At 40.7% G+C, this 27,162-nt stretch overlaps 1 protein-coding gene across 5 annotated transcripts in view; it reads right to left on the bottom strand.

The window, feature by feature from the left end:
- TJP2 (tight junction protein 2) overlaps window positions 1-27,162 on the bottom strand; it is a 102,106-nt gene that overhangs the window by 60,692 nt on the left and 14,252 nt on the right. For 2 of the 5 annotated variants that reach the window (XM_016135539.2, XM_016135535.2), the window contains one exon: window positions 20,222-20,333. The exons of 2 other annotated variants lie outside the window; for them this stretch is intronic. Coding sequence is in view for 1 of the 3 variants with exons in the window: in XM_016135537.2 (XP_015991023.2) it covers window positions 5,002-5,061 (60 nt within the window). In the remaining 2 variants the exon portion in view is untranslated. Of the gene's footprint in view, window positions 1-5,001; window positions 5,150-20,221; window positions 20,334-27,162 lie in introns of those variants that run through there. One more of the 5 variants, XM_016135537.2, reaches the window with a different exon arrangement.

Raw genomic sequence — 27,162 nt, forward strand, 5'->3', positions numbered from 1 at the left:
TTAAAAGGGGAATCCTTTTAAAAATAACATACTTTTAGATCTATAATTTACTGATAACATTCAGGAACAAGCTCAAGACTTGGCCATGGCAGTTAGTCAACAAAATCTGTCAAATAAATGAATTAGCAAATAATATTAGAATGTAAAAAAAATTTTTGCAATGATTAATGGTATAATTTGAAACTTTTTGGTCCGTCTAGCTTCCTAAAACCCAACTATTTTATTCATGAAGGATCTATCGAGAGTATGCTTTCTTCACCACTACCATTCCTGCCAACCCCAAATCTCCATCCCACCCCACCCCACCCCACCCCACCCACCAACACACACACAAACACACACACACACACACACACAGTGTTGGGAGAAAAGAAAGATAAAAGGAAACTATAATTTATGAATATTCTAACTAGGCTAAATATTAGTCTGAAAGTCAAAATAAACACTAAACATTATAAAAATGTATCTTGCTATGGTCTGCAACTTAAATGGTGTATAAGTGATGAAGGTAAATTGCATCATGTTTTTAAGGTTAAAGACCTGATTTGACTTTAACCATCTGCAGAGGCACTAAACAAATATCTGTACTGATTTAAAATGACTAAAGTACAAGTTACTAATTGAAGGCTTAGGATTTTTCATAAATGGTGTGAGTATACAAACAATTAGGAATTTTAGTGACTGAACCAAAGTATTTTCTATTCTCGTTTTATTTACCTATGTGAATTTCAATCACTCAAATTACTAGGTCAAGGCAGAGTTACATTTTTCCTACCTCAAGACTTGTAATTCCTATGGCAATCCTTGTTAAAGTCTCTTTTACAGACCAACGTAAGCTACAGTTTTTAAAAGTTAAATACATTTACACGTGAGGCTATTTGGTTCTCTCCATTCTTGAGCACTAATGGATCAGTGAGATGCACAGACTGATGTGCCTCGGTAGTGTCAAAATATGTCTTCCCTTTTCACTCTTATTCTACATATGTTATACCGACAAACCTTAAAAATTGGAGAATGGCTTGTGGGAAGCAAGGAATGAGAATAAGGCAAGACAACAGCTTTACAAAGGTGGAAATAACAGATAAGAGAGCTCTCTGTAGACGAGAGCAAGATGCATGTGTTAAGACAAAGCCAGTGAAATTCAACTTTCCTGGGTTTTCTGGGCCATTTTGTGCCTGATTTTCCTGAAGGTGTGGTCAAAGTACACATAGCTTTCCATAACTAAATATCACATTCATCTTAAGCAGTATTTCCCAAGTCTCAGATTTCAAAGGCTATCTTCACAATTTTTGACTTATTCTCATATCACTCATCCCAATAATTCACTATTTTTAATAGTAAATATTTCAATTTTAAATCAAACTGTTTCACTTAATACTTATTTTTGTCTTTATTTTTGCCTCATTCTAAACAATCTAGCCATGAAATAAATGAGTTTGGTGTCTGGCCTTATGCTTTTTATCCCTAACATATAATAGTCATGCACAGTCATCGAAGAATAGGATACGTCCCTTCCTGTGCTAGCTGTGTCTGTAGAGAACACTTTGGAAAACACAGTTTGGGAGACAGCAAAAGAGGCAGAGAAAATGCTTAATCAAGCTCTTAAGTATTTTTTCAATATAACAGTCCTTAGCCTTTCTTCTGAGCTCAAGACTGATGAAGCTTTGGGTGCAATGGCCAGCTAGATAATGGAGGCACTAGTCCTTTAAAAACCCAAATGTCACCTTCATGGGCAGCCCGATGCAGGGATGCAGGCCTGCTGGGGCTCTAACAGTCAGTTACCAAGTTCTATTCTAAGAAGTACATTTCCTAATCAAGTTAAGAAATTAGGAGCGGGCACTTTCCAACTCAGAACTCTGCCTCTCCCGCAAAAACATAGGCAGCACACAAGCTTCATCAACTGCTTTCCCAGCTAACCCTCAAAACTGGAACTAACTATTGCCAATACAGATGTTGGGCTTTAGTTCCTGATAACTTTTTTCCATTACTGTTACATGGTCTTTAAAAAAATATTTAATGAGACTATATCTCAGACTGTCATAAATTTGCTAGCTATATAGGTGTCTACTAACAAGAGTCATCATAAAAATTCTTGTAGGGGGGGTGAAGTAAGCCCTAAAAAGTTTTAGGGAAGATTACTTTTTTTAACCTTAAAAAATTACACATAAATTTTTAACTCACTAAATAGGTGTTAAATCTGACCTCTGAATCTGTGCTTCTGACCGTGACCCTTGGGTTTAGGATCAAGAAAGTCACTACGTAAAGCACCTGAGATAATACTGCCTCACTTACCAAATTTTCCAGAAATAGTGACTCTCAGCACCAAGGCTGGCTGGCCAATTGTTGGCCCCTTGATGACCACTTAGTCTAATTAATCAGAAGTATTTTATAGGAGGTCAACTTTCGACCTAGATAAATCAATCTGTAAATACAACTCTTTACTGGGCTTTGTTTTAGAGATTAGGCAAAAAAAAAAAAAAAAAAAAAAAAAAATTACCTGATGGCTCATTTTCTTGGTAGAAGTATGTTGAAAGTTTCAGCAGTGATTACTAATCCTTCCTACCTCTTCACCCCACCCCAGGCATTCCCATACCTCAAGCCACTCCCGAACCAAATCTGCATGACTTTTTAAACTACAGTACACATGACTAAAGTGGCCCCGCCTAGTCCTAAGAATTTATCTATCTCCCAAAAAGAAAACCTTGGGGAGAGAAAACCTTGTAAACTCAAAAGTTATGGTAGGAATTTTATCATTTCTCTTGCATTTGCAGGCACTTCTGCAGAAGATAAGTGGTTGGCCTGTGACCTTTTGTCGATGTACAAAAAACTAGATTAAAACTTAAAAATATGTAGGCAGAAGTTCTTTCAATTCCCTAGGAGGTGATGTAAAAATTTATTTGTCTTAAGCACATGAGTGCCTCAAGAATGGTTAATATCCCCTGTGTAATGTGTGGGGTGAAGTGTCTACTGGGAAACACTGATTCACTACTTTGTAGGGAAAGTCAAGTCACTAATACATTAGGGATTTCTATAACTTTTTTTTTTTTTTTCCAAAGTCCTCTTACTGGGATTTAAGGCCTTTAAAGAGAGTGTGAGCAACTTTCTGTTTCCCTCCGTTCCGCCTCTCACACTTCCTACCTGTACTTTTAGATCTCGCATACCTTATCAACCCAGGACCCAGCACTTACATAGTCACTATAGCTACCTTTTACTTAGCAGCCACTACACGCATCCTACGTCATTTCATTCAGTCCTCACTCAATTCTACGAGGCAGGGATGTTATTAGCCCAATTTTCTGTACTGGTTTACATTTTGAGTTAGGTGATCAAATGCAACCCTTTCTTCCCAGCGAAAATCCTAGCGGGGGGGGGGCGAGGGGGGGGGTGCGTATAGGACATCTGTATTGTACTCACCCTCTCTTGGCCAAGTATTCCAGCACTGACAGTATGCAGAGTCTAAAACACAGTCTACAACTTTCAAGTCTAACAGACTCTTGAAGGTAGAAATTGAGCCTTGCTCATCCAGCACTCCTGCATGGTGATGGGCACAGTAGGAGCTCATTAAATTATCATCTGCCCAGTCTTGAAAAAGTTGCAGGCAGTATTTCAGGGGGAAAAAAAGTTCCCTTTCATCAATCTCCGGCAGCCACTCTGAAAAAACTCAATACCTTGAAAAGCCACTGTAGCCTTACTTAGTAAAGCATCTCTTTCATCTCCCCAGAGCAGTAAAGCTATAGCGTCCTGTCCATATTTCTAACTGAAACTCATCAGTCTTAATCATTTGCATGCTTCCCCAACAAGACTATGTGGTATTGGTACCCTCTTATCATTTATAGTCCCCACACTGAAATGAAGTTGTTCATGAAAATTGATTGAATAATTGAATTTCATTCTCTTAGGCAGCATATTAAATGGCACTTGGCTACAAATGCAATTACTCCTACTAACACTTCACTTAACACACCTCCTTCCCAGGTGTGCATGTAGACATTCCCCATGAATGTTTCTCCCAGGAATGATCCTGACAAAGATGGTCCTGTTCTCTCAAAGTGACTGTCAGTACACCCAGCAAAAACCACCTAAAGACGTAAAGAAAAGGGCCTCTTTCCTTCTCTGCTAGGATTCCCCTGGCGGAGGGAGGGAATGTGTGATTGCAGGGCAGTTTCTAGGATGGGAAGAGTCTTCGCTGGGAACTGCAGGGAAACCACAGCCATTACTCAGGGCAGACAGCTGCTAAGGAAGCAGCGCTGCCTAAGAACTGAAGCTAAAATAGAGGTGGGAGGCTGTATTCCATTACTAAGCCCTGGAGTATTCACTCTCAAGTCTGTCCACGTTTCAAGAATGTAAAAACCCTGTAGTCGAAACCCTGATTATTTATAACTTAAAATAAACTACTGTGTAAATGCGGAAACTTGACAAATGAAGACATAAAAGAAAAGGAACTGGTGACAGGTAAGATAACAAGAGTAGAAAGCATTCATCATTCCCTTTTTTGTGGGTTCTTAAAAAACTCCATCTCCATTCTCCACCAAAAAACAACTTTTACTTATGTTGCAGAGGCAGCTGATTAAGAGGGAAAATGAAGATCCCAGTTTCCAGAGTTGTCAGTTTGTCTCAAGCACACACGCCTGTAACTTTGCATCAAGTAGAGAATGTGGTTTGAAACAGAGAACGAAAACATAAAGGCATACAGCAGACGATACAACAGGCGACACAACAGGCTTAACAAGATGCCTCCGAGGTAGCAGAGATACAGGACACACAGGACGGTGTTCTAGACAGTTTCCCCTACTCACAACTTAATCTGAAACTCAAGTGACTTTGGGGGGCAGAGAAAAAAATCTAGGAGCCCTGGAGACCACGAATGTACCCGCTGCCCTCAGCCCCTCCTCAGGGTGGGCGAATCCCTGCTACCTACAGCACCTCGGGGAAGCCCACCAAGAGCTCCCGGCTCACTCCTGGCGACCCTTCTCCCAACCGAATGAACAAGAGGGCACTTACATGGAGCCAAGCTGACAGCTCCCGGCGGGGTGGAAACCCGCGATCTCCTCGCACCAGCATCTCGGCGCGGGTCCCCCGTGGGCCCCTCTCCGCCTTTCTCTCCGCGCGGCGGGTCAGTCTGCGGACCTGCCGCCAGGGTGCCAGCCCGCGAGGACCCACCCCTTTGTCCCTCCTCCCGCGGCGGCGGCGGCGTAGGTCCGCCCCCTGCCCGAGCGCAACGCCTCTGTCCGCCGCGGGGCCCGGGAAACCCTCAAATGGGCCGCTACCACCCCCGCGCGGGCCGGGGGGAGGGCTCGCCGGCGCCGCGCCTCCGAGGGCCCCGTGGCGGGCCGCGTCACGCGCGACTCCCGGCCAGCAGCGGGAGAGGGAGGCGGCGGCAAGGAAACCCGGGGGGTCAAGCGTCTCGCCGCCCCGCGACCGCACCACCACCCTCCCCTGGCCGGCCGATGGTTCGCTCCGCGGCGCGCACTGGGGCCAGCAGGTCCGGCTCCGAGCGCGCGCGCGCCCCGGCGAGGGCTGCAAGTTCTAAGTGCAGCGGCGAGCTTAGGAGTTGGCCTGTCTGCGGGTTCTTCTCCTGAAGTTGCGTGAGCGCTCTGTACGAACACTTTTTGGAGACGTTTGCAGAGCCTCTTCAGTTCTCACCTGAAGGGAAGAACCGGGGAAACCGCAGTTTTCTGTCCTGCCTGGAGGCCTGCGCCGGGCCAGCCAACATAGGCGGCGTTCATTGTGCCCCACATTTCTCAGCATAACACACTACCCGAATTCCAAGAGTAAGTAAGGTATATAAGTGTTAAATAGTAAAACGTGACTTTTGAGAGAGTATACCCCAGGTTATCTCTTTGACACATTTCCAACTACTCCAATAGATTGACACTCCTCTCCCATCATCAGCTTTTAAAGGGCTACCAGTAGGTCACAAAACCTTAGCCTGCAAGACTCACCTAATTCAACTCAGTACTTTCATCCGTTTTCGAATCCTCTATCCACAAATAATTGTGCAAGATAAAAGCTTTCTTATTTTAGGGGCATGTAAATTATTTGGAGAATCAAAACGGATATACTGATTAAAATTTGGGGTTTGAAATCTAAGGAAATCACAGTTGTAAGAGAAAACGATGCGGCCCATCCTGCTCTTACATTGAAAAGCAAAATTTCACCTGAGCTCATTAGTAGAAAGTAAAAGGTCTGATCGGACCTCTGACGAGATACAGATGTTGGATGCTCTCCCTAAAAAGTTGCTTCACTTCCTGCCTAATCAAAACAAATTTGGCAGTGTACGTGGAAAAACAAGTCCAGCAGATGCCTTTCTGAAAGCGTTGGGCTTCTGGCCTCTTTTGGAGTAGCTTAAAGTGCATACCTCTGAGAAAACTGCACCGTGAGTAACATTTCCCAGTTTCCTTCAAGTCTCCAGACTTGGACGTTTCAGTTGTATTTCTGATGTAAGAAGGTGTTACTCTCCTGATCTGAGCACCATTTAAAAAATGTTTCTCAAATTAGGTGGTGCTGACTAATAATAACAATGACAGCATTTGTGAACTGGTCACACCTTAGTGATGCGCTTACACCACTAGCATTTAAAAGGGAAGAAAGGAATTCCGAATGTAGCAATTACAGCTGTCCGATTTATTCCTTTTTCTCTCTCTCGCATTGCAGCTGTACAGTTGATAACCACCCGCCACATGTGGGTATTTAATATATTTAAATTTAAATTAACTAAAATGAAAGGAAATGAAAAATTCATTTTCTTAGTTACACTAGTCTCATTTCCAGTACTCAGTCAGTAGTCACATGCACCTAATCGCCACCATATTGGACAATGTAGATAAAGAAAATTTCTATCATTGCAGTAAGTTTTAATGCGCTACAGCGCTCCAAATGATGAAATACTCATTTAGTTGAAATATCAATATTCTAGCATAATAAATAGTTCTGACTCAGATGGTTGTGGAAAAATGAGATTCAATTGACAGAGTAGCAGAATAAGTAAATACAGCTCTTGGAAGTAGCAAATTATAGTACATATTTTTCAAATGTGGAGTTGCAGTCTTGAACACCACTCCTAGAATTTGTTTCTCCAAAGAACTTCTGTCCAACAAGTAATAACTGAACACCTCTCAAGCCAGAACCTCCTGATAAAAAGACTTAGGGCCTCGTCTCATGGAGCTCAGTTAATTGAAGCAGATAATCATGAAATAGTTAGAAACTATGTTAAAAAAGAAAAAGAGAGAAAAGGAGGAAAAGAAGGAAGGAAAGGAAGGAAGATGAAAAGGAAAAAAAGGAAGAGAAAGAAGGTAGAGAAAAAAAAGGAGAGAAAAAGAGAAAGAAAGGAAGGAAAATGAAAGAAAGGGAAGGAAGAAGGAAAAAAGGAAGGGAGCAAAGAAGGAAGGAAGGGAGGAAGGAAGGGAGGGAGGGAGGAAGGAAGGGAGGGAGGAAGGAAGGAGCTGTGTAAGTGCTGAAATTCCAGGCAGGCTCAGAGTGGTCTAGGTGCTTTCAGGAGAGGTTCTTCACCCAGACTAGGGGGATGGGGTTTAGACAGTTTTCCAGAGAAAGGGTTACTTACAAATACTAATGGAATGAGTCTGTGAGACAAAAAGGAGAGAAAGCTTTCCAGGTGAAAGGAATAAATAACAAGTGGAAAAACAAGGAATGAAGAGGCCATGAGCTTGCTCTTGAAATGTCAAGACGTGAGGGTGCCCAGGCAAGCATGGGCTGTGTTCTGTGAACACAGTAGAAGTCGGATTAGGCCAGCATTTTATAAAGATTGCTGTCAGCTTCTTAGAAGATGGATTTGTCAAATGAGGGTTGTGGGGAGGAGTGTCAGTAAGAATGACAAAACCAGGGAAAAAAACGCACTTCGTGGGAATGCAGATGAGAGATGACATGGCTATGACATTAGGCAATGTTAAACAAAAGGAAGCCAATTCAATAGAAATTAAGGAAGTACAATCAGCAGCCAGGATGACTGCCTGATTAGATAGATATGAGTTAAGGAAGAGGGAAGTCTAAGGTGACTCTTGAGTTTCTGGCTTAACTAAGTAGATGACACCACTTTTTACCAAAACAGAGAACACATTAGTGTGAGCAGGTCTTGGGAACAGACTGAGGAAGGACAGTGAATTTAGTTAAAGGACGGATTGAGTTTTGAGAGCTGTGGGTCCTTCAGGTGAAGATGTTCAAGTGTCCAGGATTTGCTAGGCATTGCTGAGAATTTGGGTAGAGAGATTTGGGATGGAGAAAGAGATTTGGGATTCATCAGTGGATCAAGAAAGCTGAAGTCATGGAAGGAAATGAGACCAAAGGCATACCTCAAAGATACTGCGGGTTCAGTTCCTGACTGTAGCAATAAAGTGAATATTGCAGTACAGTGAGTCATAATCTTTTGCTAGTGGAGGGTCTTGCCTTCAATTTGTAAAAAAAAACCACAATATCTGTGAAGCGCAATAAAGCACAGCACAATCAAACAAGGTATTCAGAGACACACAGCAGATTGAAGCAGGAGAGGTTTATGGACAGGACTCCTCCCTGAAATTGCCAATATTTAGGGGGCAAGCTCAAGTCTGCAGAACAGGGAGCAAAGAGGGAAGAAGAACCCTCTGGAGCAGAATGTCCAAAAAATCAAGAGAAGAATGAAGTTCAAGAAGGGAAGAATAGCCCAAAACATGTAACTTTGAGGTCAGTTAAGAACAGAAGATGTTAACCAAGAAGAGGACAAATGTTCATCTTGGCCAGAGCTGTTTCAGTGGAAGAGAGGACTGGAGATTAGATTGCGGTGGGTGACTGGGAGGTGAGGCAGAACTGCCCTGTATACCTGTTTACAATAATGCAAGATGGAAACCATCAAGGTCCAATGATGGAGGATTATTACATTACAGCAAATCCACTGAATTGACATTGCAAGCCATCATTTAAAATTATAATAAGGAAGTCTACATAGAAACAAGAAGAATGATGATGTAATAATCACCAAAAAAAAAAAAAAACCCCACAAATCTTATCTATCCTATGACAGCAACAATAAAAATGTCATAAAAACTATATAAAAGTATTGGAAAGTATGTAGAAACATGATTTGATGAAAAGAGAGGATTGAGTGCATTTTTCTTTTTAAATTGTGGTTACTATCTGTGCAATGGACAATTTTTCAACACTTTTTTGAGCATGTATTACAATATATAAAGTCTCTGAAGCAACTTGGTCAGGAGACCTCAAAGAATTGTGACAAACTAAACACTTTTAATCAGATTTCCTGAAGAACATTAAGATTTGGGAAGATATGCACACATATACACACATATTTAGGCATGTATATGTATATATTTGCAGTATAATTAAAAGTATCATTAAATAAGAGCAAAGGAACTTGATGTTGAAAAGTTTACAGGTTAACTGAACAATTTGGTTGGTCTGTACACTGAACAGCAGACAAAGATCATAAAGACATTCTTCTTCGACAAACATTTCTTGAATGCCTACCATGTACCCTGAGATAGGGATAGAGAAGATAAAGGCAATATATAATGAGGGCTTGCTCACAGTGTGATGAACACGAAAACACATAAACAGATGATGAGAAGGCACAAGAAGTGCTCAAGTACAGGTATGACTAAAGCGAAAACTCTGCCCAAGGGAGGGACACTTTTCAAGAGAAAGGGCTTAGCATTGCCTTGCCTTCCCCATAGTTGCCTCTTCTCTCCTGGCCTCTCTCACCCTGTTCTGTCCAAGGAGCCATATCAATAACCGTGCACATTCACTCGAAGGACTCCTTCCACAAGCAGCCACCCCACAACTCCTATAAAATAACATCCAAGAGAGAGGTATCAAAAGTTCTGCTCTGCCCCTCACGCCCCCACCTTTAGTTATTTAATATTACTCTGGCTCACTTTCAAAGTCTAACTCCACACGCATGCAGCTAGGAAAGGCCATGTGAGCACACAGCAAGAAGGTTGCTATCTATAAGCCAGGAAGAGGACTAAGAACCAAATCTGATGGCACCTTGGTCTTAGACTTCTTAGCCTCTAGAACAGTAAGTGGGAAAAATGTCTGTTATTTAAGCCACCCAGTCTGTGGTACTGATATAGCAGCCCGTAGTAAGACAGCTCCAAATTCCAACATGAGTTGACCTTGCTGCCTTCTCCAAACTCAAAGCATCCTGCACTCTCCCAAGTTCACTTCCTAGAAACACACTAGCTTTTCTCGGTGGCTGTTGTTCTTGACACCCTGCCAAGCTCATTCCTGCCTTTGTTCAAGCTTCTCTATCTGGACCACAGAGCCAGCTCCTGCCTAGATTTCTCTTTCCATCTAAAGTAGGCAACATTCTTTGAGGTAGTTAGCAGGAAGCGATGCCCTCAGGAGAAAGCCAAGTTTAAGTTAAAGCAAGGAGGTCGAGTCTAGCTGAATGTTTCACTAACCATGAAACAAGCATTTGAGAGCACAGTGCAAGGGTATGAAAAGGTGAGGAAAGTGGGTGGTCTGCTTAGGGTAAGGGAAGCATAAAGAGGAACTATAGCAGAAAAGGATGGTAGCCCAAACACATCTCTTTTTAACCTTATTATCATTATCACGATTGGTAATATGTAGGCATGGCCGTTGTTATCACTACAATGAAAAAGATGTTAGAGTAAGTGTAAAAGTAATGAAAACATTAGTTGTCAGACTCACAGGGAAAGTTCTTAGTTCTCAGTGGATGGTGCCTTCCATTCCCCCTCTCCTCTCCCTGCTGATGGCACAAATCCCAAACCCCAGCATCCCCCACCCACGGTGTTTCTGGGTATGATGGGTTTAGCTGGCCACAAAGTTGACGAAAGAATTATCTGTGTAATTCAGAGTCAGCTGTGGGCTGGATGAATTATGAGTCTGAGAAGGCCCTGGATTGGTGTCGGAGAGAGTTCTGGTTGGAAGGAGGCAGCTGTAGTCTGGGCTGGCCTTGTGGTGCCAGGCTGCCCATGTGCAGGCTCCTAGGTGACTTATTGGGCTGGTCAGGAGGTGGTCAGGCTGGCAGGCAGAGTTCAAGCTCAGCTTGATCAACCAGGGCTGAGGCAGAGCATAATCCAATTCCCCCAAGCTTGGAGATCCTAGACACCCCTTTTGGAGCACAGTCTAGTCCAGACCATGGGTCCCCAACCCCTGAACTGCAGACCGGTACCGGTCCGTGGCCTGTTAGAAACTGGGCTGCACAGCAGGAGGTGAGCGGTGGGTGAGTGAGCAAAGCTTCATCTATATTTGCACCCACTCCCCAGCACTAGCATCCCCTAGTCAGCTCTGCCTCAGATCATCAGGCATTATTAGCTTCTCATAGGAGCACCAGTCGTTGTTGCCAAAAAGGTTGGGGACCACTGTTCTAGATAGACCATACTAGGAAGAGAGTTCTGTACTGTGGAGGAACCCTTCCTTCCAGGCACCCATGCTCTGCATTTCAACAGCTTTTATTATTTTACTAGTGTTTACATTGTAATCTACATAGAATCCTCACCCTTTCAGGGACAGATGCCACTTCTTAACCCTCCATTAAGAAAACAAAACAACAACAACAACAAAACAGAAACCCACTTCTTAACCCTCCATTAAGAAAACAAAACAACAACAACAACAAAATAGTAACATAATTACTATTATGTGCAAAAAGCTTTCAAATACTATTTTAGCTCAGTTAACGTAAATCCTCACAGGGCACCTACATATTTGGTATTACTGCCCCCCTTTAGATGAGGAAACTGCACTTCAGAGAGATAAAGCAGCTTGCCGGGAGGTTATCCCAGAGGAGACAGTGGGTGAGAATCTAAACCCAGGTCAGTCGATTCAAAGCCCCTCCCATCACTGCTCCCCGCCTCTGTGTCCCCAGCCTCTACAGCAGAGGCAACGGCATGGAGTTGAGGGGGAGAGGTGGGGTTTCTGTTGTTGTTATTGTTTCCCTTTTGGCTCCTTTCAATAGAACTCAAGAGGGTTTTTGCTGACACAGCTATTGAACAAACAATGTTGGGGCATCATGTGTATAAAACTCTTCCTGTGCAATATTAAAAAGGTAAATGCCACAAATGCCACTTGACTCCAGCCAATGAGCTAGTAAATTAGAACCCTTGATTCAAATGTGATTCTTGTGTCTCATCGGATTTCAGAGCTCCCTCTCCCTAAATAAGTACTTTTTAAAAACACATTAGTAAGTTAACATTTTCATTAAATGAAAAGGCCCCCATCTAACAGGCAAAGGAAGGAATCTAAGATGAGATAGGCCCAGGAGACTGAGGTACACAAGTCCTCAAGGGAGCCCAGAGGGGCCTCTGGCAACACCTGAAATGCTTTTAAAAAATTATCATCAGAATCCTGTAGCCCTAAGAATTCAGTATCCCTGATGAACACAGATTAAAGTTGTTCAAGAGTCGCCTAGATTCAAAGACTTCTCAGACCTGAAAGGGGCCTTAGAAAAAAGCTGCAAACATATAGTTTTACAGGGCAGCCATGCAAATTAGCACACACCTCTTAAAACAAAGGAAGCAGGGCCTGAACAAGGCACTTTCAGGAAGTGTTCAAAAAAAATGAAAAATATGGCTGTAACATTTCTGTTTCTATAGGACTTTGACCCAAATTCCTTTGATAAGAATGACCTGAGGCATCCAAGACTTGTCCCCTGAGATTCTGACACAGTAGATCAGAAAAAGGCCTGGAGAATTGATAGTGTTAACCTTAGCATGCCCTCCCAGGTGAGTCTCATCATGAGAGAGGTTTGGGAAATTCTACTGAAGTGTTATGATTCTCTGACACAAGATAGGAAGACTACCATTTTGAAAGCAACTAAAACATTTTGAAGGCAGGAAAATAATTCTCTATTTGTAAAATGTTGTCTTTGATTTACAAAGAAAAGGTCTAGTGCTACAATTCTTTTTGTTATGTTTATTTACATATATATTTGTGTACACACATAATTTGGATTTCAATTATTTTTATAGAATGATACCTGTTTACTTTCCAAAGCATATAGTAGGTCATAAAAAAGTAGCAGACTACAATTAAAATGTCACCATCCAGTACAAACTTCTGTTAGTAATTGGAGGAACATCCTTCCAGGTACCTCTCTATACAGGTAAGCATGCAGATATCATAAACAACGTATACACCTAGGCTGTACTAGACATGCTCTTCTGCTACCTGTTATTCTCCATAAGACTATTGCTTGACTTTTTTTCATGGCAATATAGAGCTATCTCATCATTTTTCTAGCTGCATACTATTCCATTTTTATGAATATAATACTATAATTTGCTAAATAAATTCTAGATGGGGTAAAAGGGGGTCAAATATGTGGTGACAGAAAGAAATCTATGGGTGGTGAACACACAGTGTAAATATATATATGCCTAGTGTTAAAGTGTACAGCTGAAACTTATTGGGTTTTGTTAACCAATGTCACCATAAAAAATTAATTTAAAAAAATAAAGTTCTTTTTAAAATTGGCATAGAGTACAAGGAAAAAAAGACCAGATGCATGAAACCCCTAAGATTTACTTCGCAGTGACAATGAAGAAGCAAGTGGCTTATAAGACTCAGGAAGAATTCATAAGATGTATATAATGTAGACAGTAAGTTAGTAACCTGTAAGATGTGTTAAACAGAATAAATGGAGCATTCGCATGTCAAGTATAGATGAAAAGAATGAAGCAAATGAGAGTGTTACTTATAAATAGCAGGGAATGAAGGACAAATTAAATCTTAACTAATCAAATTTAATTAAATAGTAATAAATTTAACAAATATCTCATAATTTTAGATATAACATATACTGTCATAATGTAAAATATTGTATAACTTATAATTTATATTGTTGGTAATAAATATTTCGTATCTAATAAAATATTAATAATATATAATAAAGCCCAGCTCATGTTACCTCCAGATTGAGAGTGATGTCATCCCTAAATTTATCACCTATACTCTGGTTTCTCTTCAGGTCGTATAAATCTTTCACCTTTTACTAAATTTATCACCTATTGGTGACCCCCATTATGTCCAATTCTGGCCCCATTTATACTCTGTGCCAAAATGCAAATAAAACACAGCCCGCTGGTGACCAACAGCTACTGGCCAGGTACACTTGCCCGGCAATCCTTTGGTACAGCAAGAATGTGTTGGCTTCAAACACCTTCTGTCTGCTGAGATCCCTTGTTCAACTTCAACTCTGGTCTTTGTGACCACGCCATCACAGGGGACAGCCGACACCATGGAGAGAGGGCATATGCAAGCACAGGATTCCAGAAGTGTAGACCTCTTACCCTATTTGTATCCCAACCTAATTATGTTAATGTGTTCTAATCCCTTTCTCCTTGCTTCTCTCTAGTCTTTTCAGGTTGAATAAATCATACAAGTGGTGTGAGTGGAACACCTGATTTTTGTCTCTGAGGCTTTGTGTCCCACGATTTCTAGGAGAGTTTGCCTGGCACTGTTCTCAGAGGATAAGACTGCAATCAAGCTAATTTCCACTACCCTTAGATTAATGAAGATAAGCAAGCAGAGTGAGGAGCCACAATGAATAAAACCAGGTTTACAGAAGGCACATCAAATTCTTTGCTAAGCTGGGATGTAAGAATGAAATCTTTCATTCAGTTTCAAGAATGTATGAGGCTTTCAGCTTTTCCTGCCTGCAAAGTTATTATCTAAGGTTTCAAACAAATCGATAAAGATTTATTACCAAGAGATTCAGAGCTCTCTGAGATTTGCATTCTGTACACTGAATCGCACTAAATCTATTATTTTTTCAGAAGCAATCTTAGCTATTATTCCCTATGACACTATTTTTACCTATTGTCTCTCTCCCTGATCTAGTTCTGTCTCTGCGGGAACCATCCCCAAGTTGCTAAAATATTTTGATTCTTGTTCTAAATCTTGGGAAAGCATCCTTTTTTCTTACCATATGTATTCTGCTGACTCCGGCCATCAAAAGAGACAAATTTACCTTTAACATACTATAAAGCCTCTTTCAAAGAGGGTTGACAGAGTTTTTTAGCAACAAGACTTAAGAGCTGAAGTAAAAATAATCACGCATATATTATTTTGATTTTTTGAATATCAACAAGTGTATTACAAGTATCAATGTCAAATATTAATAATTAAAATCAAATAATTATGTGTTCAAAAATCAATACATTTTAAAAATATAAATATAATTATGATTCGGTGGGGAAATCTTGTCCAGGGTGTTTTGTCTAATCTCCCTATACAATCAGATCACCTCTAAATGAATCAAATTTTGGGCTGAACTGAAATCTGCTGTCACCAACCACTCAACTGATGAAAATGTAATGAAGTACCAAAATCAAGAGCTCCAACGAAGACACCCCTCCTAACCAGAAGCTAGCTACAAATTCTTAACCTCGATTTTATCAGGTTAAATGGGAATCATAAAATAAGCTGCCCCCAGGCTTCCCCATCAGCCACAGCACCAGGGGCTCAGTTCGGGCAGCCATACAGCACTGTGACTGCTGATTGCAAATTAGACTGTGACTCCTGGCCAGGATGAGCTGGACACCACGAAAATTTCCTCAGGCAAAGCAGCGCCTAACTCACAGGGTACCTGTTACTAGACCCCAAAGTGGCTGGAAGAGGTGGAAGAGAAAGTGTTGGAGAGAAGAGCCGTGGTGGTAAGGAAAAGAAACACAGAGAATCCTTTTAAGAAATGGCGCTGTGAAAAGTAAGAGAGAGAGGACTTTGGGTTTACGATCCCCTAGTCATCATTTAATTTTTAGGTTCTGGATTCTCTTAAACATGCATAAGTATAATTACATTTATGTTTCAGAAGGAGCTTTTGAGTATTACTCATCTGTGCACTGTACTTAAAATGTCCAGACATCTCAGATTTCCGGAGATAGGACAGGTGACCAACACTTTGTCTTGTTGATTTCGTAAGTGAACCATGCACTCTAATTTCTGTTTGGAGAACATGTTAGACTATAACTAAAATAGCCGAAGTAAGAATAAATCCATCTTATTTTTATTTTTCTTCCACATAAATGGTATATCAATTTCTCATGATGAAAGCTTGCTGGAATTACTAAGATGACAAAGTCTTTGTAGATAAGTATTTCAAACAATGCTCTTTTATTTTAAATACTTAGGAAAATATGAAATTATTGCATGAGTCCTGACGAAAAGTACTTGTCTGAAGTCTCTATGGCTGGAAATTAAGTTGCTTGAATCCCTATATGCTAAAAAAAATTCCAAGTAAATGTACTTATAACACAAGTGTAAGGGCTAACACATGGTTTACAAACATGTAGGCTGGTTTGAGAAGGAAATTAAGAATAGGGTATCTATACTCAGATAACCTGTATACTCATAGGTATTTAACATTTCAATAACAACCTGTACATCATCTTAAAAAACAGGGCCCATTCTTTCATGAATTTTAAATGTTTCATAACACTCTAATAATTTCCCACAATCTTCTTAAACAGTTAAGATTGAAAACCGAAATACAAGAGTTACCTTATTCGGAAACTCCAGAACCAGAACCTAACAGGCTAGCGATTTGGCACCCTGATCTCCACACCACTGCTTTTCCCAGTAAACCACAAGGAAACATGGCAGAAACAAAGAAAATGCAAGAAGCCAGTAAAGCACTGGGTGAAAGCATAACTATGAAGTCAGACAGACCTGGGATTCAAGAAGTCTCGGTTCTTCTACTTCTTAAGTTTAACCTATGACATTGCCACCATTTGTCTGTTTTTGACCTATAAAATGGCCGAGTTTACATGGTGCAGCCTAACGGCTGTTGGCTTACACAGCTTATCTAAAATCTCTACACTTCCATTTCTTCATCTGTAAAACGATGTTTTGGGTAGTCTTGTGTGCCCCTCAGAATGTGTATGTTGAAGTCCTAACCCACAGTATATCAGAAGGTGACCTTATTTTGAGACAGAATCTTTACAGAGGTGATCAAGTTAAAGTGAGGTCATTAGGGCAGGCCCTAATCCAGTATGACTAGCGTCTTTATAAAAAGGGAAAATTCAGACATAGAGACAGAGGCACAGAAGGAAGACAGCCATCTCCAAGCCAAGGAGAGAGGCCTGGAACACATCCTTCCCTCAGTAACCCTCAGAAGGAACCAAACCTGCCAAGAGCTTGATTTCAGACTTTTAACCTCCAGAATTGTGAGACAATAAATTTCAATTGTTTAAGCTCCCCGGTTTGAGGTACTTTTTACTGCAGCCCTAGATAACTAATGCAGATTGGCATTGTAATTGGACCTCCACTTCAGAAGGTGGGTATGAAAACTAAATTAAGACAATCCAGCTAAAACATTTAGAACAGTGCCAGCTACAACTATAATAGCACCCAAATCAGCATAAAGCTTTCACTGTTATTACTATAGCTTGCTTGATACTTCAAACTGGAGTTACAATGGAATTCTTACCATGAACACAATAACTTTTCTTCTAGCCTAGTATAGCATCTATGTCTCTGCTCCTCCAGGTTTCTTCTCCCCTCTTTTCTCACCTGGCCAACAACTCTTCAACCTTCAGTTTCCTCTCAGGTATCATCTCCCCCTGAGGCCTCCCCTCTTAGTTACTGCCCTCAGGCCTTCTGCTCACATTCTCTGTAAGGAATGTGTACAGCCCTTTTCACACAGCAATGCAATTACTGACTCCAAATTAGAGTCCCCTCCTTTGAGCTTTTATATTCTTCTAGACCTCCCTCAGGCAGTGCTGTGTGAGATGCTCATTAAATGTTTGAGGAAGAATCCAGAATCCCTTCACCATAGGTAGAGAAACTGGCTGTAAACACCATTTTATAGACAAGCCCATGCTCTAGAGAAGCTGTTAAAAGTACTTTCCAGGTTAGTGGTTCTCAAAGTGTAGTCCTGAAACCAGAAGTACCACCTTGGTGGGGACTTGTTAGAAATGCAGATTCTTGGTCCTCACCTCAGACTGACTGAAGTAGAAACTGGGTGGGGTGGGGTGGGGGTGGGGCAGGAATCTGTGTTTTAACAAACCCTCCAGGTGATTGTGATGCAGCTAAAGTCTGGGGACTACTGCTTTGGGTCTATCCAATTCAATATGATGAGTTATGGCTGCTGGCGTGAGCTCCGCCACTATTCCTGTAAACCAGAGCCTCTAGCAGAGAGCGGACCGCAGAGAAATGGTGCACAGAAATGAAAGTTCTAAGCTTTCATTTTCAACTCACTTTTGTAGGCCCATGTTATGGGGTGACTCTGTGATAACTTTAAAGAATCTAAATTGCCTAACAATGAGAATCCATGTTTAGGAAGTGAGGCTCTGCCCAGACTCTTAGCATCTTTCCCAAAGGCAAAGATGCAAAGATGATTTTGCCATGTCAGAAAAGTTATCACCAAAGCACCTTAAAGTATCAAGAAAGAAGCACCAGGCAAACAAGTGCTCTGTAAGCTCTAAGATTATAAAGTATGGAAGAACGGGTAGGGCTGATGATCAGAAACCTCAGGTCAAGGGCAGGTTCTACAGGCACCCTCCCTATACCCATGCCAGACATTACTAATGGATCTCAACATTCTTGCTCAACAAACTTGGACAGCATCTCTGAATCCTTACCTCCAGGCCACCACTGCCAATTGATGAGAACTGGGTCTTGAGAAAACCCTGTTTACTATCTGGGTTTAGGAGTTCAGTATTCAAGCTCTACAGAGTTAGTATAGAAACCAGCTGGCACAATGGGAGCGAGGGACACTGTTATCTTGGGGAAATCATTTCAAATCTCACTTTCCTTATTTGCAAAAGGTAATACTTGTCTCTCAGGGTTATTCTGAGGATAAACGATATGGGCGAAAGCATCTTGTCCATAGCAAATAAAAGGCTCTTAATAAACGTCTGCTGGATCTGAAACTAGGGTGATGTGAGATGCTCTGGGAAAAATCCTCACCACCCAAGCTCGCCTGAGGCTAATTTATCTTGGAAAGCCACCCTTAAGTGTTTACACATATGAAAAAGCTTTGGAGTAAGGATTTGACTTGGGAAGCCAAACTGATTTCAAAGGGCGAAGAACGTGTGGTCGCTGGTGTAAGAAATCAGAACCAGGGAAGAATTTATCAGCAGAGACTTCGCTTGAGTCAGAAACAGCCTCCATCCAACAGACAACGCCAGCTCTAACCCCCTTTTGCAGTACTCCATGTCGTCCCTCCAACTCATTTGACTCAATCGACACATCCTACCTAGAAATCTACTTTCAGTAAAACCATTTCTGGAGTCTGGGCAAGTATCTGCCTTCTCATGTTTGGAACTCCATAGAGAGCTCCATAGAGAACATCTCATAAAAAAAGCCCATTCCTAGCCCTGTCGGTCAGTGGAAACTGAGGACTTCCCCATTCAAATGTCCCCATTTGGTTGACTAGACTCCAGGAAAGGCCTTGGATGTACCCAGTGCTTGCTATGTATGAACTCATTTAGCTTCATGTTAACACTCTTTTTTCACAAATGAAGAATCTTGGGCTCAGAGACATCAAAATAGGTGCCCAAGAATTAGGAGCACTGGGATTTGAACAGCTGTGTGCTGTTCACACTCCACTAAACCCCAACCCTGACATGTAGCTGGAATCTACCCCAGCAAGGGCTGCAAGCTTGAAAAGACAGAAATTATGATACAAGCAAATGAAAAAAAAAAACTTCAACCCCATTCCAGCCAGCCAGGAGTTGGCCTATGACCAAGAGTTAAAGTGTAACTAAGAAGAAATACATCCCAGCATCTGTCAAAATAAAATTTAATGCCTTGTAAATCTCATTTAATTCGTACTTAGAACCAAACCAGTAAATACATAATATTCTTAATCTTCCACTAAAAGCTTGTACATAATTAATCTTTAGAAGCCAGTGTGACTGATGTCTTTTATATAATTCTGCAACCTCAAAAATAATGGAAAAAAGTCATCTACCAGAATGACTTATAACCAGAGACACCAAAACACCTTGCTAGGCATTTATTCTGAACTATGAGAGTAGGATTTATATGCTTTAGTCAGAAAGAAACTCAGTTAGCATTTACCCAAAGTTAAACCTAGCAGTTCAGACCATAAACTCAGGTAAGATGTTTCTGTTCTTTGGTAAATAGGACGTTACAATTAAATTTTCTTTGACATCAAAGAATTTTCCTATCAGCAACAGTGAAAATGGTAGCCTTGATGACCTCAAGGATATGAAATAATTTACATCAAACTTTTGCGGGAGGAGAGCCAGTAACTAGGTCGATGAGAGACAAAAAAAGCAAGTACCTGACCGTCTGCCGGCACAAGCCTGTGTTTCGTGGAGCGCTGGTGCCAGGAGGTATAGCTAGGGCGCCAATCCCACTCACAAGGAGATGACAGCAATGTGGCGCTCCGTACCCTGAAAAAGATGGTGTTGTTAAAACTCCAACGCGGTCATTCCCAGCATGGTAAGGTCCTGAGAAATGCACTTAAGTTCACCGAGTATACAATTCACCCCTTTATATCATGGCTTTTGGTACATACACGATTGTATAACTATCACCACAATCTATTTTAAAAGTTTCATTACTTCAAAAAAGAAACTGCACCCCTTAGATACCACCTGCCGTTTTCCAGTTCTCTTCCCTCATCACACCCTTGTCCTAGGCCAGCGGTCCTCAACCTTTTTAGCACCAGGGACCGGTGCTCCTATGAGAATCGAATGCCTGACGATCTGAGGTGGAGCTGAGACGATGATAGCGCTGGGGAGTGGTTGCAAATACAGATGAAACGTCGATGGCTTCATCTCCTGCTATGTGTGTGGCCCAGTTCCTAACAGGCCAGGGACTGGTACCTGTCCATGGCCCAGGGATTGTGGACCCCTACCCTAGGCAACCACAAATCTAATTTTTGTCCCTACAGATTTACCTCTTCTGGAGACTTCATACAAACGAACTCATGCAATATGTGACCTTTTGTGACAGCCTTCTTTCACTTAATATAATGTTTTCAAGTTTCGCCAATGTTGTAGCATGTATCAGAACTTTGTTCCCTTCTATAGCCGAATAATGTTCCACTATACAGATATACCATATGTTACTTATCTCTTTATCAGCTGATGGACATTTGGGTTGTTTCCACTGTTTGGCTATTATGAACACGCATGCAACCAGTGTTTATGCGGTCATAGTTTTCATTTTTCTCAGATCTACTTGTAGAAATGAAATTGCTTCCCCTAACATTTTCTGTCTTCAAAAGTTGGAGAATATGAGTAACCAGGTAAAGTCTGGCATCATCAATCCATCTGAGAGTCATCCCAAGAATTAAGATTTAAGAATTCACTTTGCCAGTTGAAAAGAATCACTCAGCAAGTGGGGAAACATTTAGAGAAAACTTTTTTTAAATTGTATGCTTTACCATGAGAAAGTATACAATAGAGGAAACATTTTAAACTAACAGGGAATTCATTTTTCACAGCATTTGTAAAACTGGTTCATCTTTATTTTTATACGTGTGAGTTGCCCACAAGTAGAAAAGATGGCAAATATTTCTCCTTTTTATTTATCCTTTATTCTAAGAAAATCCAAGAAATAGCCCCTCTGGACATTTTTATTAATTCTTCATGTGCCTATAGTACAAGGAGACAAGCTCACTTGAGGGCTGGGCCTGGGCCCTAACAGCTTCACACAGGGCAGCCACAGAGAACTTCTAGTGGGAGGAAGAATGTGGCCTCTCACCAGTTCTGGACACACTCTTCTGTTTGCTAGACAAAGTGATATTGTGGCATGTGTGCAAAACACTCCCTACACAATAAAAGGAAAATAAAAGATAGTGTCAATTTTATTTGTACAGGCAGGAGACACATTTCCCTTCTCCAAGGATCAGCAGGAAATATAGGCACTGGCTAAAGCGAGGCCATCTGGACATCCTACAAAGCAAGCAACAGGATTAGAGCCCAGCCCATACATGGTTTATATTATTATTTCCAAAGATAAATGGCCAGCAAATCAAGAATGGGTTTGGTTACGCTTTGACCTTAATATGAAAATTTTCTAAAGGTATCAGCTCCAAAGAGAGCTTGCTTCTTTTATTAAACAGGCTTGCCTTTGAATTAAATCAGTTTTCTGCATTTGTATGACACCCTGATTTTAATTTTCTTTTATAGACCCAAGGTTTATGACATGTATAGGAATTATCAATAACAATAGCTATTTCTAATGTACACCATTCTTGACTAAAGCCACCTTTCAATTAAGAAAAAAACTTGGCAGAAAGAACTCAGTGGTACTCTTGGTTTTCAATAATATTAACAAATACATAAAATTATCATCAGGTAACATGAGTAAGAGCTGTACAAAGAAAATCCATAGGCGGCTCAGTATTTTTGTGTTTGGTTGTCAGTTCCTTTTTCGTATTTTTTTTCTTTGCCTGGATTGACTACACTGAAACTAAGTGAATAAGCATGTACAAAATTTACTGAGCACCTACTATGTACTGGGCAGTGGGATAAATATGCACACATATAAATCCTCTAATCTGTGCTTCGATGAACTTGCAACACCCAGTCAATTGGTGGGTAGCTGGTGGTTTGGGACTATCATATGACTTTACAGTTTGCAGAGCAGAATGCCAAGCATCATCACTCTGTTTACAGAGTAGCAAGAAAAAGTACTAAAAGGAGGAGGGAGCTAGTGGTGAATGAATTCCATGACCTGACTTCCAATTATACTTTAAAACATAAAAGCAGCTTCTTGAATACTGCACAGTATTACAAATACAGCAGGTCCTTGAATCACATCTTTTCTTTCAATGTCATTTTGTTATAACATTGATAAGAAAAAAAAAAAATCGATTCCCAGCCAGGGTTACTGTTGTAGAGTTTGCACAACCTCACCACGCCTACGTGGTTTTTTCTGGACTCTAGTTTCCTCCCATTTCCTCATACATCCCACAGATGTGTATGTGAGGTGAACCGGCATGTCTACACTGTCCCAGTCTGAGTGAGTGTGGGCGTCTGTGAGTGCACCCTGCAAGGGAAGGGTGTCCTGCTGAGGGTGGGTCCCACCTTGGGCCCTGAGCTGCGGGGAAAGGCTCCACCACCCATGCCCCTGAACTGGAATCAGCAGGTTGGAAAATAATTATCTTGTTTTTCAAAATCTTTCTTTAATGTATGTACAGCTCAGATTTATTTCAATATTTAATATGAGAAGTATTTAATATTAGAAGTGTTTTGGGTTTTTATTTAGAAGTTTGATTATGTTTTTGCCACCAGAAATATGCCATAGACTTAACTCTTGTTTATATCAGTTAGACTATCATAAAATTGGTTTCATTATATCATTTCACTTAAAGCTGCAGTTTCCAAAAATCTATCAAAGACGTTAAGTGAGGACTTACAGTATATTGTAGTGATTGGAATACTTCTTGAAAAAAATGACAAGGACACAATTCTTGTAAGAGATACTGGCCTCACTAGTTAGTCCACCAGCCCAAAAGAAATCTCTGGGCAGAATATTCATGGGCAAATTTCCCTCTGCAGAAGCATAGCCAACCACCTAACTTCTTACCACCGAGGTTTCTCCCACTGAGATCTCTTACAACTAACTACAGGGAGGGAAGGTATTGGACTAAAAGTCCTTAGAAAGATCAGAAAGTTCAAGGACTAGAGAAAGCAAGTAAGCTATGATGGAAAGCACTTCTCTAGATGCTCACTCTTCAAAGTATGGTTCACAGACAGAACCATCAGCATCCTCTGGACCACCTCTTGGGCATCAGCTGAGCTGACAGCATCACCCAGAAGCTTATTAAAATGCTCTCTCAGACCACACTATAACTACGAAATCAGAATTTTAATAGTGATTCATATGCACATTAAAATTTGAGAACTAAGACATCAAGGTTTCTCTGAATTAGAATTAATCAAAATTAATCAGAAGATAACCCCCTCCTAGCATACCCAAAAAGGAGTGTTTACTACAAACTTAGTAAACGATATTAGTACATCCAAAGGAAGGCTGTGTCAGGTGACAGGGGAGTCACAAACAAAAAAAGAGGATCAGCAAAACCATGCTTTGTCCATGTGTACTCAAATTATTACAGTTACAAGGAAGACCTTGTTCTGTGACAGTGCTACTAAATCAGGCTTAAAAGAACGTGCTCTATAAAAAAAAGAGAGAGAAACATTCACCTTCCCTTACTAAGGAAGCATGCTGGAATGAATAACTTGACTTCTGTTTGGCTTGACTCAGGGAAATGAAATAAAGCAGAGATGGTTCTATTTAGGGTACTTACTCCTTCCAGTTGTTGGACAAAGTTATCTCCAAAAAGAAATGAATAATTTGGCAATCAATTCACACATCTGAATCATGTAAGTTTGTTCATCATGAATCCCTTAATGAATGACCCTGAGCCAGAAAGTAAAAATATCCATTTGTGGTCTGAGGGCCAAGCCCCCAACCACGACTCAAATGAGGCTGAGTTTCCCACTTGTAAAATTCGAAGACTAAACAAGCATTAAGGAATGGTAAATATACAGATCATATGCTGCAGCTCCCCAATTCTCCAATTATATGTCCTGAACAAACATCCCTCATCAATCATGATATTCCCTTCCTGCTAAATTCAGAGTTGGCCTTGGGGGTCCTCCTTAACTTGACACACCCATCGACTGGTTTTGGTGTGCCATATGAAACCTGTTTACCATCCCTGACAAAAGGTTCATGAACTCTACATTTCCATCATTCTAGGGCAAAGGTACAAATTACAGTATCTTCATTCTCTAGGGGATAGACTCATAATTTGGTCATTACAATGTTTTCCATTGCCCCCAATAAAGAATATTAATCTACATGGACACTAGTTCTAGAGTCATCATATGCCCCTTACCCCTTCCACACATATAAACACTCCCTTTTACTTTTCAAGAGAATAAAAAAAATTTTTTTTAATAATAATAATAGCAGCAATAAAGCTATCTCAGGATTCCATTTTAAAGCATCTAAAATTTCCAAAAGAAATATCTCATTTATTTCTAATATAAACTAGCTTTCACAGACAGGAAGATCTACCAAAATCACATCTCACTAGTGGAACTACTGACATTTTGGGCCATAATTCTTTGTTGTAGGAGACTGCCCTGTCCAGTGTAAGATGCTGGACAGCATCTCTGGTTTCTATCCACTATATACCAGTAGCAACCTACCCCTGCCCTGTAACAAAAATGTTTCCAGACATTGCCGAATGTCCCCTGGGGACAAATCCTTCCAGCCCACTCCTGCCCTCTCTCTGCCCCAATTGAGAACTACTAACCTAAATAATTATTATAATTCTCTTAAGGAGATGAGACTATGGGTGATTTCCTTCCCCTTTATTTTTCTATATTTTCTAAATCTTCCATAAAGTAAACTGCTTATATGATTAAAAAAATAAGCTAGTGAGTTTCTTCTTTTTAAAAAGAAATATTAGCTACGTAGATACCTTGAGTTGATCCTTGAATGAGTACCAATATGTGGTTCATTCCATTTAAAAGTTAAATTCGGTCCCTAAAAATAATATCTACCACACAGGCACCTTAAATTAAGCTTCTCCTCAATTAGTAAAAGACATAAAAGAGAGACTTCAGAGAAAAAAAATTCAGGATTGAGGACTCCAACTACTCAGAAAAGAATGTCTAAACCCTTCTTCAATAGGGTAAATCAGCGGAATGAGGCTTTAGAAAAAGATGTGAAGTAACCATTGTTAAAGTATTTATCTGAAATAGTCTACACATACACTTTAGTCAGAAAAATATTCACTTGCATTGTAGAAAAAAAATAAGGCACATTTTACTATATATCTTTAAGAACTGCTACATTGCTAGACCATGTTAAAATATTTCACAATTAAAATCTCTGAATGTAAAAATCAGCTCTAGATTTCATCTTCTTGGCTGCTAGACCAGGAATTTTGAGTAATATCACCATTAATTTCATTACTGGAATTTTAAATCAGTATGAAAATGCCATATCCTCCCAAATTCTCAATGAAGAACCCAACGTTTACTGCCCTTGTACAGAGATGACCCTTTTCTCCATCTAGGCCCCCAAACACCCACCGAGCATCTTCTGGCCTCTTCTGCTTACCCGGGGTGCTGCCAAAGGTTCACATGTCTTCTGCTCTCAGGTAGAAGTTCTCTTTTGTTGAGAGGGGTGATACCAACGGCTGCTTCCAGAATAGCCATGTATTTCTTGTACCTCATCTCCTCTCTCTCTCTCTCTCTCTCTCTCTCTCTCTCTCTCTCTCTCTCTCTCTCTCTCTCTCTCTCTCTCTCTCAGTACAAGGTCATGCAAATTTCGGCCACTATTCAGATGAAGCAACTGAAGTAATCTACAATAGTGGAAGCTGGAAGCTGCTGCGCTTTTAGATGCTCTGTGAATCCCTAGCCAGAGCTATTAAACTCTAGGTTGGGGGTAAGGGTGGGGGCCAGGCTGAGGCCAAACCACAAATAAAGAAAAAAGGCTCCTTCAGATTTTCCAGCAACGTCAGTATTACATAAGGCTTAAGAATTTTGAATAAAGCACTAATGAAAATGATTTGCAGGATGACAGTGGTTCTAAACACAGCAATCTAAGGTACACTCCCCAATTAATCCGCACATAAATCTTTGAGGCCGATAATCCTTCAAGTACTAATGGCGCAGGAGGTGATTTATTTCAAGGTCTGAAAATAATTGGTCCAAAAAGCCTGTATGCCTCTGGATGAACTAAAATCAGAAGCAGATTTCCTCCTTCTACAAAAATCTCTCTCTAAAGGCTGCACTTTGACAAATGAAGGAGGTTCCACTTGTCATCTTACAGCAATGCATTTTTAAATGTTATAACCCCTATGCTTGAGGCAATAACAAAGATTAATTAACTGAGTACCAATTCTGTTTTGTTTTTTTTTTTAATGTTGTTTTAAATACCTCTAGAACCCAACATGGGTGACTTTTGCTAGCATGAAAATACACTGTGATGATGTGCAGAATCTACCTCCTCTCCTTTTTTTGTAAGTGTTTCCCCTCTCAGTTTTGAGGACCTTTCTTGCCCTCTTTCCATGAAGTAAAGGTGGATAGTCCATCATAGTGGCCCACCTGATGGGTCATGTACACATGACCTAGAATGGGTTGACCAGTCTTTCCCGGGACAAAAATACAAAAGAAATGCCCTCTTATTGGAGTTGCTAACCAGGGCTGACAGAAGTTAGGGCGGTTGGCAGTCATAGTACATACC

The sequence above is a fragment of the Rousettus aegyptiacus genome, unplaced genomic scaffold, assembly GCF_014176215.1.
Source record: "Rousettus aegyptiacus isolate mRouAeg1 unplaced genomic scaffold, mRouAeg1.p scaffold_m13_p_3, whole genome shotgun sequence".
Taxonomy (NCBI): domain Eukaryota; kingdom Metazoa; phylum Chordata; class Mammalia; order Chiroptera; family Pteropodidae; genus Rousettus; species Rousettus aegyptiacus.